General features: G+C 37.4%; 1 protein-coding gene across 17 annotated transcripts in view; it reads right to left on the bottom strand.

The window, feature by feature from the left end:
* Positions 1–14,625, bottom strand: part of CREM (cAMP responsive element modulator) — a 71,481-nt gene that overhangs the window by 51,501 nt on the left and 5,355 nt on the right. For 16 of the 17 annotated variants that reach the window (XM_041765709.1, XM_041765712.1, XM_041765721.1 and 13 more), the window contains exon 2: positions 8,823–8,923. The exons of the other annotated variant lie outside the window; for it this stretch is intronic. In XM_041765709.1, the coding sequence (XP_041621643.1) occupies positions 8,823–8,866 (44 nt within the window). In that variant the 5' untranslated portion in view covers positions 8,867–8,923. The remainder of the gene's footprint in view (positions 1–8,822; positions 8,924–14,625) is intronic. 17 annotated transcript variants of the gene reach the window in all.

Raw genomic sequence — 14,625 nt, 5'->3', positions numbered from 1 at the left:
CTTCTCAGAAGCCTGAATATGCTAGTGCACCTTCAGGACGTGGACAGTGCAGATCCATCAGGCAGCATTTTCTAAGAGTATCTGACCACGAAAAACTCTTTTTCCACAAGGTGTATGTCCTAAAAGTAGTGTTCTGAAAACAACTCGAGAAATGTTGTCTTATGCTATTTCTTACACATTTTAAAGTTCTCTTATAGGCTCTGCTAAGAACCTGAGTCTCAACTCAAACATGACATGCTAGAAGGCCTTCCCCACTAAACTATTTATTTTGGAAATATTTATTTAGACAGGCCCCGAAAATACAAAGGTGGGCAAATTATAGCCCTTGCCCTGAAGGAATTCATTCATTAATTGGTCCTTGGACAACCTGTAACAGAAGTAACTAACGTGCTTGTTTGGGGTGGTGTGGGGGAGCAGATTCCCAGGCTCAACCCCAAATCTACTGAATCAAACTTTCTGGGGCATCTAATTTTTTTTTATATCCAAGAGATTTTGATGTATATTAAAATTTAGGAAAGACTTAGCTTACTGGCAAATTCTATCAAGTGGACCCATGAGGACCACATGTAAAGTAACTTCTTAAATTGTGTCAAGGACGTTATGCATAAAATCCTTTGGGAACCATAGTAAATAACGATTACATCTGCCTGAGGATGGGCCATATAAACATACTGAACAATGAGAAGAATTTCACCAGGTAGAAGAGGAAAGGAGAACTGTGAGAGGAGGGAAAGTACAAAGTATAGTTGGAAAACAGAATAGTTGATTGTAGTAGAGAATCTAGGTGCTTAGGGGAGCCTATTAGATTGAGTAGGGGCAAAGCAGAACTGACTGAAGGAGGGCTAGAATGGATGGAACCAAAGAAAGAATAGTTTTTAAAGCTCTAGGGAAAGGGTGCCTGGGTGGCTCGGCCTGTTGGGCACCTGACTCTGGTTTCAGCTCTGGTCATGATCTCTGGGTCCTGAAATGGATCCGCACATCAGGCTCTCTACTGAGCGTGGAGTCTGCTTTCCTTCTCCCTCTGTCCTTCCCCTCACTTGTGCACTCTCTCTCTTTCTAAAATGAATAAATGTTTAAAAAATTAAAAATAAACAAAGCTGGGGGGGGGGGAAATCCACCCCACTCAGATGCCTCCTTTACTCTAGGTCCTTTAGTGTGTATTTTGTCAAACTATACTGTATAACATTTCAACTAGTTGACATCCACATAGAATTTAGTCAACAACTGAACAATAAGCCAAAGTTACCTGTTCATAGGCAAAATAAATGGCCTAAAGCCCATATACTAAAACTTCTAAAAAAAGAGAATCTCTCTTGGTCCATACTTAAATGCATTCAATTTTTCTTCAAATACAATACTCATTTATCTCACTTCTAAATATATTAGATATAAGAAGTGACAGCTGACAGTGGCAGGGATGGAGGAAGAACAATACAGAATCTAACAAGCAGATCAAGAATTCCAAGTCTGTGGCAATTTAGGTCCATACAGGGTAAAGTCAGCCATTCTTTTCAAGTAAAGACTTGACTTGAAAGGTGACTTTCAAGAAATTGAAAAATGTATGAGTTAAAATTCAATAATGATATTTTTAATAACTACCCTGGGTCATCAATTCAAGGTTAATTATACTAAGTATATTTTAAGGAAAAAGGGATACACATAATAGAATCCTGAAAGACTTTCATCAAAACAAACTCTAATGCTTAAAAAGGTCACCCTAAATGAGGATTCACCTTTTGAGGTATAATAAAAGGCTTCATAAGTTATTAAACATTTCAAAATATTTCACTCATGAAAGTGTTTTAACACACATTATGTCAGGCAATCGCCTCAATTGCTCCTGTTTTTTCTGGATACTTCCCACAGTCCAACCCTTTGTCCTTTTCTTTTTTTCAATCCACATACTCCAGCTTCTTCAATCCTACACGCAGATGATTCCCAACTCTGTACTTGTGCACACTCCCCTCCTATGAAGCATCTCAATCTGCAGTTTTCAGATACCTGCCTGTTCCCTTCTATTCCTTCCTTTAATCAAGAGCATCACTACTCACTCAAGCACCAAAGCAACAAGCTACAAGCAACATCCTACATGCGAGTCAGTACCACATGAGTGACAAAAATCCACAGAGCTAAGTAGCAGACAAATTCAGGATGCCATTAGGCCCTGAGCCTCCTAGTAAAGAAAGGCAGAAATGGAAGGTCAGAGGCCATTCCCATTCATCCTCCCAGCCACATGTGGCATTATCTAGTAGTGTGGGATAGGTCCCAACACTGGACCAAGCTGCCAACTTGCTACTCCTCACGACTGCTGCCATCCATTCTAAAGACTACAAGTCAAATTTGGCCTCCCTGTAAACCATGACTAATCCATGATGACCCTTCACCTATGCCAGAATCACATCCATTAACACCTCATATTCCTGTTTCCCCAGTCACTGTCAGAGATGAAGGCTCCACCCTCACCTCATTGTCCCTCTTATAACTAGTGCCTCCTTTCCCCTCATAATTCAGTTGCTTATTTCTACTCCTATTCTCCTCCCAAGCCCTTGCAATGTGCTATGTGTAACTCCAATCACAACCTCCCCCTCGTCCCCCACCACCACCTGCCCTCTCAATAGGCAGCAGCTTATCTTCCTATACCTAATCAGAATCAGAATGTCGACCTGGTATCCTCTTTGATCCCCACTACTATTTCTCACCTGTTCCTCCTCTATGTCTTTGTAAAAACCCCTGTTCTGTTGAGCCCAAAGTTATCAGGTATACCATCCTATATTCATTCATGTGATAATCATTTTTTAAAAGATTTCATTTATTCATGAGAGACACAGAGAGAGGCAGAGACACAGGCAGAGGGAAAAGCAGGCTCCCCACAAGAGCCCAAGGCAGGACTGGATCCTAGAACCCCAGGATTATGCCCTGAGGCTCTGAGGTCCTGCGCCAAAGGCAGATGCTCAACTGCTGAGCCACCCAGGTATCTCTGATAATCATTTTCTACTCATATTCAGGATGTAAACTCAAGACTTTGGCACTTGACTTAGAAGCTTTCCTTTCCAGGGCACCTGAGTGGCTCAGTCAGTTAAGCAGCTGACTCTTGATTTCAGATCACATCAGGATCTCAGGATAGTGAGAGTGAGCCCTGCACTGGCCCACCCTCAGCAGGGAGTCTGCTTGAGATTCTCTCCCTTCCTCTCCCCTGCCCATCCATCCCCCTGCTCATGCATGTGTGCTCTCTCTCAAATAAATAAATAAATCTTTAAAAAAAAAAAAAAAAAAGCTTTCCTCTCCATTATTCTGTTATGTTCAACACTCAAAGAAAGGACCCCTGCCCAGCACTGATATCACAGTCCACGGCTTTCTCTACTCCACTTTAGCCATCTGCTTAGCTGGTCATATACTGGACCTAGTCTGTGTCCAAAACTGCTCCACCTCTGAAATATTTAATTCTGAAATGCCACTCTTGACTACAACATCTTATCCCCCCAACTTATTACCCACCCTCAATTATTCCCATCACACCACACTGACATCTCCACACCACTTTCTCTATCAGCTTCCACTTTCTTCATATCCCATCCTATTCAGCTTGGAATCCATGGTTTCTCATTTTAATTATGGTTTCCCAATATTCTAAATTCTGTCGTCCCTTCTCTTTCCGTTGTATCTACATAGTAAATATCAATATCAGATAAGCCTATTCTATCTCCTCTATGCCTTCACCAAGGCTGATGAACAATACTGAATAAAATTAAAAAACAGTATTATTAAGACTACTGAATTCATGGTTTTCAACCTCAAATGGGCAGCAATCTTACCATTTCAAATCTCTTCAACCTCAAACACACACACAAATCCACTGAACTAGAAGTCCTTTTCTGGCTATTGTCCTGAACTTCTCTTCTTCCTCACCTTGCTAAACTACATTACTGAATTTCCAACAGTATCTCCATTTCTTTACCTCCCCCACCTATTCCTGGACAACCCTAAACTGGTTTCTGCTTCACTCAACTTCTCTAGCAAATGTAACCAATCTCTGTCACTAAATCTAACATTATTTTAAGTCCTATCTGGCTTGATCCCTCAATAGTATTAAAAACTGTTGACATCTTCATTCTTGATGTCATCATATTGCATTCTCTGCTTTCAGCTGATTCTCTGACAACTCCTCCACAAGCCCCTTTGCTAATCCTTTTCTTACTCTATGTCAATCCTCACATTGCATGTCTTCCAAGCTCTGTTTAGCCTTCTCACCTCACTCTCAAACCTCCCTTTGTGTACTGTCATCCATTTCTCTAGTTTTGAACACCAGCTTCAGGCTTATCACCCTCAAATCTAGATCTCTAGGACTGCCTGGGTAGCTCAGTGGTTGAGCATCTGCCTTTGACTCAGGGTGTGATCTCGGAGTCTGGGATCCAGTCCCACATCAGGCTTCTGCAGACAGCCTGCTTCTCCCTCTACCTATCTCTCTGCCTCTCTCTCTCTCTCTCTCTCTCTCTCTCTCTCATGAATAAATAAATAAAATCTTAAAAAAAAACTAGATCTCTAGCCCAGAGGTCTCTCTTGAATTCCAAAATCATATATTCAAATGTCCATCTAACATCTCCAAATAGGTGCCCTTTGGTACCTCAAAATCAACGGGTCCAGAACTAATCTCCTCTTTTTCTTTCACAAATATATTCCTGCTCTGAGTTTCTCAGGAAATGGGGCTTCACTATCCATCAAGTGATAACCTGGGTATCATCTCTGAGACCTTCTCCCTTTCATTTCCTACAATGTCATTACCAAGTATGATGACTCTACCTGTTAAAGAACAAGTTAGTCCCCTTGTCAATCACTGCTCAATCTCTCTATTCCAATCTATATCAACAGTTCTCTTTTGCAAGCATACATTTCTGCTTAAAACACTTCTCTGCTTAAAACTCTTCGGTAGCTTCCTATTAACTATAGGATAAAATTCAAACTACTTACAATAATCATAACCACAACAATCATCTGTTGATTACCATGTGGTAAAAGCCTACTGGTTTTAATCCTTTACAACTTTATAAGATCAGGATAGTTCTTCTTTTAGAGATAATGAAAAGGAGGCATAACGAGGTTATGAACCTCATCTTGCCACCAATCTGATCTGATCTGATCTGAGTGGCATAGGCAGGTTCTGAACTGTTCTTTTTCCAGAGTCCGTATTCTCAATTACCAAACCAAACTGCCATTCAATCTCTTTCACAATGTGAACCCATTTTACTTTTATGTCCCCATTTCCAGTCACTCCATTCTTCTCTAATTCTGCATTCTGGCCTCCATTTTAGGCATTTCTTTGAAATACACATCCTACTCTCCCAGTTCTAATCTTTTATATCTGTTCTTCTCTCATCCTGAACTGCCCGTCACCCCTTCTGTGTCCAACAGGCAAATTCCTACCAGTTTTTATAAGGTCTGGCTGAAGGACACCATCTTTCAAAAGCCTATTCTAATAGCCTTGGGCAGAATTAGTTACTCTGTTCTGAGGTCCCAAAGCATTTTATGCAGTACTTCCATTATAGCACTTGTCTAGCATATAATACATTCATTCACAAAGCACTAACACTAGTGTAAGCAACTCATGTCTTCCTAATGCATAGTACAGAATCTACCATAATTGTTAAATAATCCAACTAATCAACTACTTGGGAAGACTATGCCACTGTCAGATGTCACTAAAATGATAAAAAGAAAATAAAGTTTAGAGAGATTAAATGACTTTCTACAGGGCACATAATAGATAGCATGAAGACTGTGAACAAGAGGTCTTGTGATTATGACTCTAGGTTCCTTCCACAGCCCGTGTCCTGAGTTTTCCAGTTTAGACAACATTTTATAATACAGATGTGCTCTTGATCATGCTGCAATTGTTGTTACATTTTTCATCCAGATAGGCTTTGTCTTTCACACTAGGATGTAGAGACTCTAATTTGTATTCTCCTAGACTGCCTAGTATAGTGCCCAGTATATATCATTCACTAAAAGTTGGATACTAAAATAAATTTATTTGAGGGGTGCCTGGCTGGCTCAGTGGGTAGAGCATGCAATTCCTGATTTCAGGTTTGTGATACAGCCCCACACTGGGTGCAAAGATGACTTAAAAAAAAAGAATATTTTTTAAAAAATAAGAAATAAATGTATTTGAAGGCAAAAATCATCTACAGAAAACTAAAGCCAGTGCTATCAATTTAAAATATATATCCTATTATTTTCAAGCCTGTTTATTCTACTACTGATCAAAATCCAACTGCTCTCTGATATAGTCTCCTAAACCCACTAAAAACTAACGCCAGGGCAGGATTCAGGGAAAAAGATTCAACTAAGAATTAAATGTTCAACATGGGTCAAGCAACATAGTAGGCATTTTCAAACAGTATCTCAGCAGGAGATAGAGGACCCAGAACTCAGTGTAGATGAAATATATATAACACTAACACCTGTAAGTTAGCCTCAGCTAGTCCAGACAGAATTCATTTATAAAGTGTAAGAGAAAAATCTATTATAATCCTTCATTGTTCACTATATACTTCATAGTCAAAACCAAAGAAATGTATCCAAGAATATTTCCCCCAAATCTCACTTTCTATATCAAACGTTAAACACAGTTGTACTAAAGTTAATAATCTATAAATTAATTGAGCAATATATTAATCTTAAACAATAATCCTTTTTTTTTTTTTTTTTAAATATGTTTTTTTTTTTTTTTTTTTTTTTTTTTATTTATTTATTTATGATAGTCACAGAGAGAGAGAGAGAGAGGCAGAGACACAGGCAGAGGGAGAAGCAGGCTCCATGCACCGGGAGCCCGATGTGGGATTCGATCCCGGGTCTCCAGGATCGCGCCCTGGGCCAAAGGCAGGCGCTAAACCGCTGCGCCACCCAGGGATCCCTTAAACAATAATCCTTATTAGAGAGACCAATTAGTAATCATAAGTTATAAAATATTTAAAAACAAAGACCTAAGATGAAACAATAAGAAACTAAAACAAAAAGCCCATTAAGTACTATAAACTAACAGCAAGCAAAATACTGGCAAACATTAACCTCCACAATCTAAAAAACAGATAAAGATTGCTAAAATGGGGATGCCTGGGTGGCTCAGTGGTTGAGCATCTGCCTTTGGCTCAGGGCGTGATCTCCAGGACAGGAAATGGAGTCCCACATCGGGCTCTCCGGGGGAGCCTGTTTCTCCTTCTGCCTATGTCTCTGCCCTCTCTGTGTCTCTCATGAATAAATGAATAAAATCTTAAAAGAAATACTTAAAAAAAAGATTGCTAAAATAGGCATATTTAAAATGGTTGATAGTAGTAGCAATATTCTTTTCTTATGAAGGTTAAATATTCTGAAATCTTTATATTCTTTAGCAAATCATTTTCTTCTTTGATAGAAAAATAAATGTTACCCCCAAAATGTCTTTAATATATTAGGATTCAGTTTAATAAAATGTTAAGGTATATGTTTTAAAATAATAGGATCAATCTATTAGCATAATTTTCAAAGACTTCTAGGTTGAACTACTTTTAGAGGGGTAGAACTGTATTTGCTTACTCTGTTATTTTCTAGAACTTTAATAGAACATCTACATTATAGTGCAATAATTCCCCAAAATACTGAAGTACAACAATATAGTACTGTCTGTACAGCACAGCACAATAGGTAGACAACATATTACGTATCTTCAAGAAATGAACACAAAGGAATATATTCATAAAAGTTACATTTACAATTATAGAAATACTAAGGCAATTAATGATCAAACTTATTTAGGAATCCCTATGTGTCAAGAACATATAAAAATAGAAGAAAAATGGGAAATGGAAAAACATTTTTAAGGAATGCTATCACTGGTATCTAGGAAAGTGTTCTTAAAAGACCAGAGAAAAAGAAAAAGGTAAATACAGAGCAAATCTATCTAAATGAAAAATAAGACAAAGGCAGTTTCTTAGTTATAATTAAGGTGTTCTAACTACCAAACTTCTAAAATCTTAGCTGTCTCCCATTTGCAAAGACAAACTACACTGCAAAGCAATGATATTTGCCCTTGTAAAATTTTAAAAATAGAATTCAGCTATAAAAGGAAAAAGTATTATTAATTGTTTCTATTCTTTATTTGTAAAAAGAATGTCAGAGAAATTTATTTTCTTTTTAAAGCTAGATTCATGGGACGGCTGGGTGGCTCAGCAGTTGAGCATCTGCCTTTGTCTCAGGGCATGATCCTGGAGTCCCAGGATCAAGTCCCACATTGGGCTCCCTGCATGGAGCCTGCTTCTCTCTCTGCCTATATCTCTGCCTCTTTCTCTCCGTGTTTCTCATGAATAAATAAAAAAAGCTAGATCCAACTGATAAACCAGAATGTCTCTGAAAGCAGTTGAAAGAAAACTTGAAAAATTCTATCTGGATTTTTGTAAAAAATTGGTAGGGACTCTGTTCTGTTTTATGTTAGGTACAAGTACAGCTTAAAGGGTAGGAAGGAAGAAAACTAAAATTCTGCTCACACCCTTATGTATGGTCTCCTTTCTAAATGAAAAGGCCAGTATGTGACACCAGCTGAGTGTCAATGTCCACTCCCCTCCCCCTCGCCACTGCCTAACAGGGTACAGGTAGACAATGAACACTTTAACTGAATGGCTGCACACTTTGGGTACATTTTATCATACTTTATTAGCATTATATACATACACACACACATATATACATTCATGGATGCATGTCTACATGTATACATCATTCAATTATCCATTATTTTAACTTTTAACTCTCTAAGCAGAACTTTCAAAAGAACAGAAAAATATATATCCACCTACCTTAGATTTGTCTTAATATATTTTTTCCTGCTACATTTGCTCATTATTAAGACATCTGTAATCAATGCTTTGTTCCTTCACCGTTTTCTTCTTTATTTATCCTGCAGTAAAATTATAATTGAATTGGGAGATCACAAATTTTATTTAAAAAAATAAAATCTTTAAAAAAAAAGAAAATCTCTCAAAACTACACCAGAAGAATACCCCCCAGAATATCCTAATTTCTGTAAAACTGAAAAAACAAACTAGAAAGCTGAAAACTGTATTTTTTCAATCTTACTTCTTTGCAATTTTCTTATCTTCTGGGGAAAAAAATTCAAAAAATGTAAATCATGTGCTATATATCAGGTTATTTCCTACTGAATATAGAGCAGAGCTATCTGAATAATATACACTACATACAGCTCATGGTATCAGCTCTATTTTAAAATAATAATCACTTAATAAACTGAGTGGATTTATCATTTTCTTCTTTTTATCATTTTCTTAAATTTCATTCCACTGCAACAAACTTGTCAACCATTTTTTATTTACCTTACCTTCAAAACTGGCTTTTGTCAAAGAATTTTAACTCCAAACAAAATATTAATACTTATTTAAAAATCTTCTCCAATTCTCCTGTAGTCCACACTCTAGCAACTAAACCCCATTTTTTTACTAATATCTAAATATACATTTGACACTCTGAATGAAGTAAAACTGGCAAAGAGAAAGACAAAGGAACTAAGAGTCCTTAATTTACTGTAGAAGTGGAAAGAACGAATATGCACAGCCCTGAGTATCTTCTAGGCATCTTGGCCAGCAATGGTGGTGCTTAGCCACAGACATGCTGTTTTCAGGGCTCTTTCCTAAGTGGCCCCCTCTAAAATAGTATCATACCATCCTAGTCATTGTAAAACTGAGCCAGGAGGTTTGCCCATGGGCACAAGGACAATGGTTATAGCTATCAACTGTCCCCCATCTTCCAGCAGATGGACAAGAGAAGGTAGGACATTTGAACCAGGTTACCTACAACATAAACAAAAAGCAAGGATGGTGCCATTCCTTTGGATTAAACTTATTCTGTTATATTCCACTGGTGTTTTACATTGGGAATCTTATCTTCCATAAAAATTGTATAGCCTACAAGGCAGAGACCATTTATTTATTAAACAGTGATTGGCACCCATGATATGTCAGGCCTTTCTTTGTGCTAGGCACAGAGGCAGATAAATGTCCCCATTCTTCAGGAGATTACAATTTCATGAGGGAGACAGACATTTAAACAAAAAACATTCATAATATTATTTGAATAATAATGATTATGGCACCACATAAAAAGAGGCATAAATGCTCATTTCTATATTTCTCTTGGAATTTTCTTTAATTTTTGAATGAGTAATACATTCTTATGGTCCAGGATTCAAAAAGTAGCAAAAGGTATTCACTAAAGTCCAGGAACAGCCAGAGGCAATCAGCATTGAAGAAAGTAGCAGCTTCCAGCCACCATAGCCACAAGATGTCAAAAGAGAAAATGACTAGTCTCACACCAGAATAATGACCATCAGATAAAACTGATTCTGATTCAGGCTCATCAAAGAATGATTTCATCCCAACTATTCTCTAAGTCATCACAGGTTGATTGCTTGCTTGCCAAATCTATCTTCCTTATTTCCCTACAGCATTTCCTACTCCCCAAATTTTTTCCTGCTTAAACTCTTTGGAACACTGTGTTCATGCTTTTCTTCCAAATTATCCAGTCCTTCATCCTCAGTCTTCTCTGCTTGCTCCTGAAAGACTGGTATTTCCAGGTTTCTCACCCCCAAAATCTACCTCCTACACAGGCTCCCTAGCTCATCCTCATTTGGTCAGTCTCTTCTACAGCCTGGACTTCTCACTCTTGAGCTCCAGCCCATATGCATCTGCCTATTAGATATCTCTTAGTGATTTGCTCACAGATCCTCAAGCCCCAAATGTTCAAATATAACCTCAATGCCCTCACTTTGCATTTCTCCTCTTGCTGTACTCTCATCTCAGTGAGTGACATCAACACTGACTCAGCCACTCCATCTGGGAGTCCTCCTCTCCCTTCATTACTCAATTCCTGAGGAGGCAACGTGGTCTAGTGATAGCAATAATGTGTGGCATAAAAAACACTGGCACTGGCAGCTGATCTGGCATTACTGAGTTCATCACTTATTGGCTATATGATCCTGACAACTGTAAATTTTTCCAAGCATTCTTTCCTGTCAAATGAAGATTGTTTTGTGAGGAGAAAATGTAACAATAAACACAAAATGTCCAACTCTTTCGAATATAAGCAAGGACTACTACTTTACTCAGCCTTAATAACTGCATCTCCCATTTCTTGACTTCATTTTCCCCATCATCACTGCCACTGCTTTAGTTCTGAAATGATTGACATGATTAAAGCAATAACTGCCTCCCTATAAAGAAATTCGTCTCTCCCTGTAATACCTTCACCTCACTCAAACCTCTCAACCCCTCTTAACTCCACTAGATAACAACACTATTCAAAATGCAAACCCAGGAGCACCTGGATGGCTCAGAGGTTGAGCTTCTACCTTCAGGTCAGGTCGTGATCTGAGGGTCCTGAGACAGAGTCCTGCATTGGGATTCCCACAGGGAGCCTACTTCCCCCTCTCTCTCTTTCTGTCTCTCATGAATAAATAAATAAAATCTTTTTTTAAAAAAATGCAAATCCAAAGATGCTATTTATTTCCTTACTCAAAATCTTCCAATAGACCCCTTGCCTTAATAAATAACCATAGTTGAGCATTATAACTTGAGACACCTGGTAGAGGCTTAATAAAACTTATAGAAACATGCAAATTAAGGTACATCATCCTTTCCATTATATTAATTTTCCAGGTTCAAAATTACCGTATTGATTTGAAAAGCAGGAGATCCCATTTTACTAAAGTATGAACTGTGAATATTTTGAAAAATTCAGCTGCTTTTTATACTATTGATCTCACCCCAAATCTGGTTTTAATGTCCTAGAACATACTACTCTTTGATAAACAAGGATTGACTTAGGATCTCACACTCTAGGCACCTGGATGGCTCAGTGGTTGAGCATCTACCTTTGGCTCAGGGCATGATCCCAGGGTCCTAGGATAGAGTCCTGCATTGGACTCCCCACGGAGAGCCTGCTTCTCCCTCTGCCTACGTCTCTGCCTCCCTCTCTGTGTCTCTCATGATTTAAAAAAATCTTTTTTTTTAAGATTTATTTATTCATGAGAGACAGAGAGAGAGAGAGAAGCAGAGACACAGGCAGAGGGAGAAGCAGGCTCTCCGTGGGGAGTCCAATGCAGGACTGATGTGGGACTCGATCACGGGCCTCCAGGATCATGCCCTGGTCCGAAGGCAGGCGCTAAATCGCTGAGCCACCCAGGGATCCTGACTAAATAAAATCTTAAAAAAAAAAAAAAAAAGGATCCCCTACTCCCACATACACAAACACCTGAATGGTTAAGAGCTCAAATGTCCTAATATTAAATGTCAAATGTCAAATGGTTAAATGTCAAATGTTCTCATACTGAGCTTATTATAATATATATTCTATTTAGCCTAAAACATACCCCTTGAATTCATCATATCTCATGATACAGTCTGAGGTTATAATTTTTAAGCTGCTCTTCTTATGCCTAAAATCACAAAGTATACTGATGTAATGTTCTGTACACTACAAGTTTTCTTTTTTTTTTTTTTACAAGTTTTCTATAAATCTATTTTTTTAAGTCCTATCTGCTAAGGAAACTTTCTCTTTTAGAGTGGAAAGGTGTATCTTAGATTAGTTTATTAGAGGCAAATAAGAGCTTACACTACAAGAGAAAAATGAGTTCAAAATTCTTTTGCCTATATGTGAATTTCTGTGCTATATCTGGAGAAAAGCCATTTATCACACTGGTAAAAATTTCCTATCATATGTTAGGTTTGATTACCAAAATAGTATCTGGTATTCACCTTACTCTTCGTCTATGTGTTGCTCCAATCACCCTCTGGCACACAGATTCAATTAATTTCATTGCTACCAAATATCCCTTGATATAGAGCTCTATTACAGGTATTTAAAATATGCTGATTAAAGAAAAATATCATTATATTTACACTTACAAAATGTGAACACCTACCATGCTGTGGTTAATTACATTACTACCACAATTTAACCTTCTGGAAAAATCAGGTATTATTGTAAGAAAATTTCTTGGGCAACTTTACTAGGACATAAAAGCTTATGGAAACAACTTCCTCCTCATTTTTCTATAAAACCCACAGAATAACTAATGCCTACAAGACCATTCTCTAGTGTTTCCAAGCACTTCTGTTGCTAACAGCTATAGTGGATGATTAGCAAGAATTAATCATATTTATCACAAACTTGATTATGCCAACTATGCTTACTGTTGTAATTTTGGAATTCTGTTAACTAGCATGTTAAATCATTAAATAGATTTAAAAGATTAAAAAAGAGAGTTACTTCTAGGAAAATTAAGTTGAATGCTTTGGAAAGACAATAACAGCAGACTGCTTTTTAAAAACGGCTTTTGAACTAGATATTAGTTGGAAAAAACTATAAAATGTTGGAGAAATATGACAAATATGTAGAGTCCTTTATAAAGACAATTGCAAAACAATCTAAGTTCTTCCTCTGCTTTTAAGAACCCAAAAATGGAAACTGTAAATTATGCGTTGAGATCATTTTTGTAGGAAGGGGAGAAAAAACAAAAAAAACACAAAAATACCCCACACTGCAATTAGTACAGTAAAAACAAAAAGAAAAGAACATAGAATAAAAGGCAATACACCCCTCTTGGAAGCAGGAAGAGGAAGAGACCACAGAAAAATGTATCCGTTTCTCTGGTTCCAGGATGAAGCAAAGTTGTAGTTCTTTGGGAAAGTAGGAGATCTTCATAGGTTAATCCTGATTTAAACAGCAATAGCAAGTAAAGCTTGAAAGATAAGGGAAGAAGAATATGAAGTGCATATAAAGCTGTTCTTTTCAATCACATCAATCAAAAAGTAGAGAGAAGACAGGGCTGGCTAGAAAAGAGAAGTATTTTCAAAGAGCCAAATACCTGAAGTTGGTAGGGATGAGCCTATGCTTATCATGTATCTTAGGTGAAGGAGATGAGAGTACAAGGAGAAACAAAGTGGGATAGCAGTGACAGGAAATTATACATTTAAATTATACAAAACAAAAACAAAAACAAACAAAAAAAATTATATAAAACATTTAAAGTTTTGTAATCATTGTGAAACAGTTAGAATAACATTTTTAAAAAAAATTTTTAAAGATGATAGATATGTTGAATAACAAATCATAGTGCTTTTTTTTTTTTTTTTTAGATTTATTTATTCATGAGAGACAAAGAGAAAGAGAGGCAGAGACACAGGCAGAGGGAGAAGCAGGCTCCACGCAGGGAGCTCCATGTGGGACTCGATCCCAGGATTGCGCCCTGGGCCAAAGGCAAACATTCAACTGCTGAGCCACCCAGGCGTCCCAGAATAACTTTCAAATAACATTCTTCACACTTCTATGTAAAAATAGAAGTAGCCAGGAGTAGTACTTATAAATAATTGAAACATGTGTAAATAATGTCTTTAATATTTTAAACACGAATCATACAGAAAATCACGTGGCTTTCTAATACAGATTCAAGGCTACTCTAATTCAATTGCTTCAGACACCTATTATTTAAGAAATCTTAAGTCTTTATAAAAAGACCAAAGGATTAATTATTTCAGCATCTCTTTCTCAATTCATTCCCCACCTGGCTTCTGTTTTTGGCTATTTCAC

This window comes from Vulpes lagopus, chromosome 8 (genome assembly GCF_018345385.1).
Source record: "Vulpes lagopus strain Blue_001 chromosome 8, ASM1834538v1, whole genome shotgun sequence".
Classification (NCBI taxonomy): domain Eukaryota; kingdom Metazoa; phylum Chordata; class Mammalia; order Carnivora; family Canidae; genus Vulpes; species Vulpes lagopus.
This window is presented reverse-complemented; position numbering and strand designations above follow the sequence as displayed.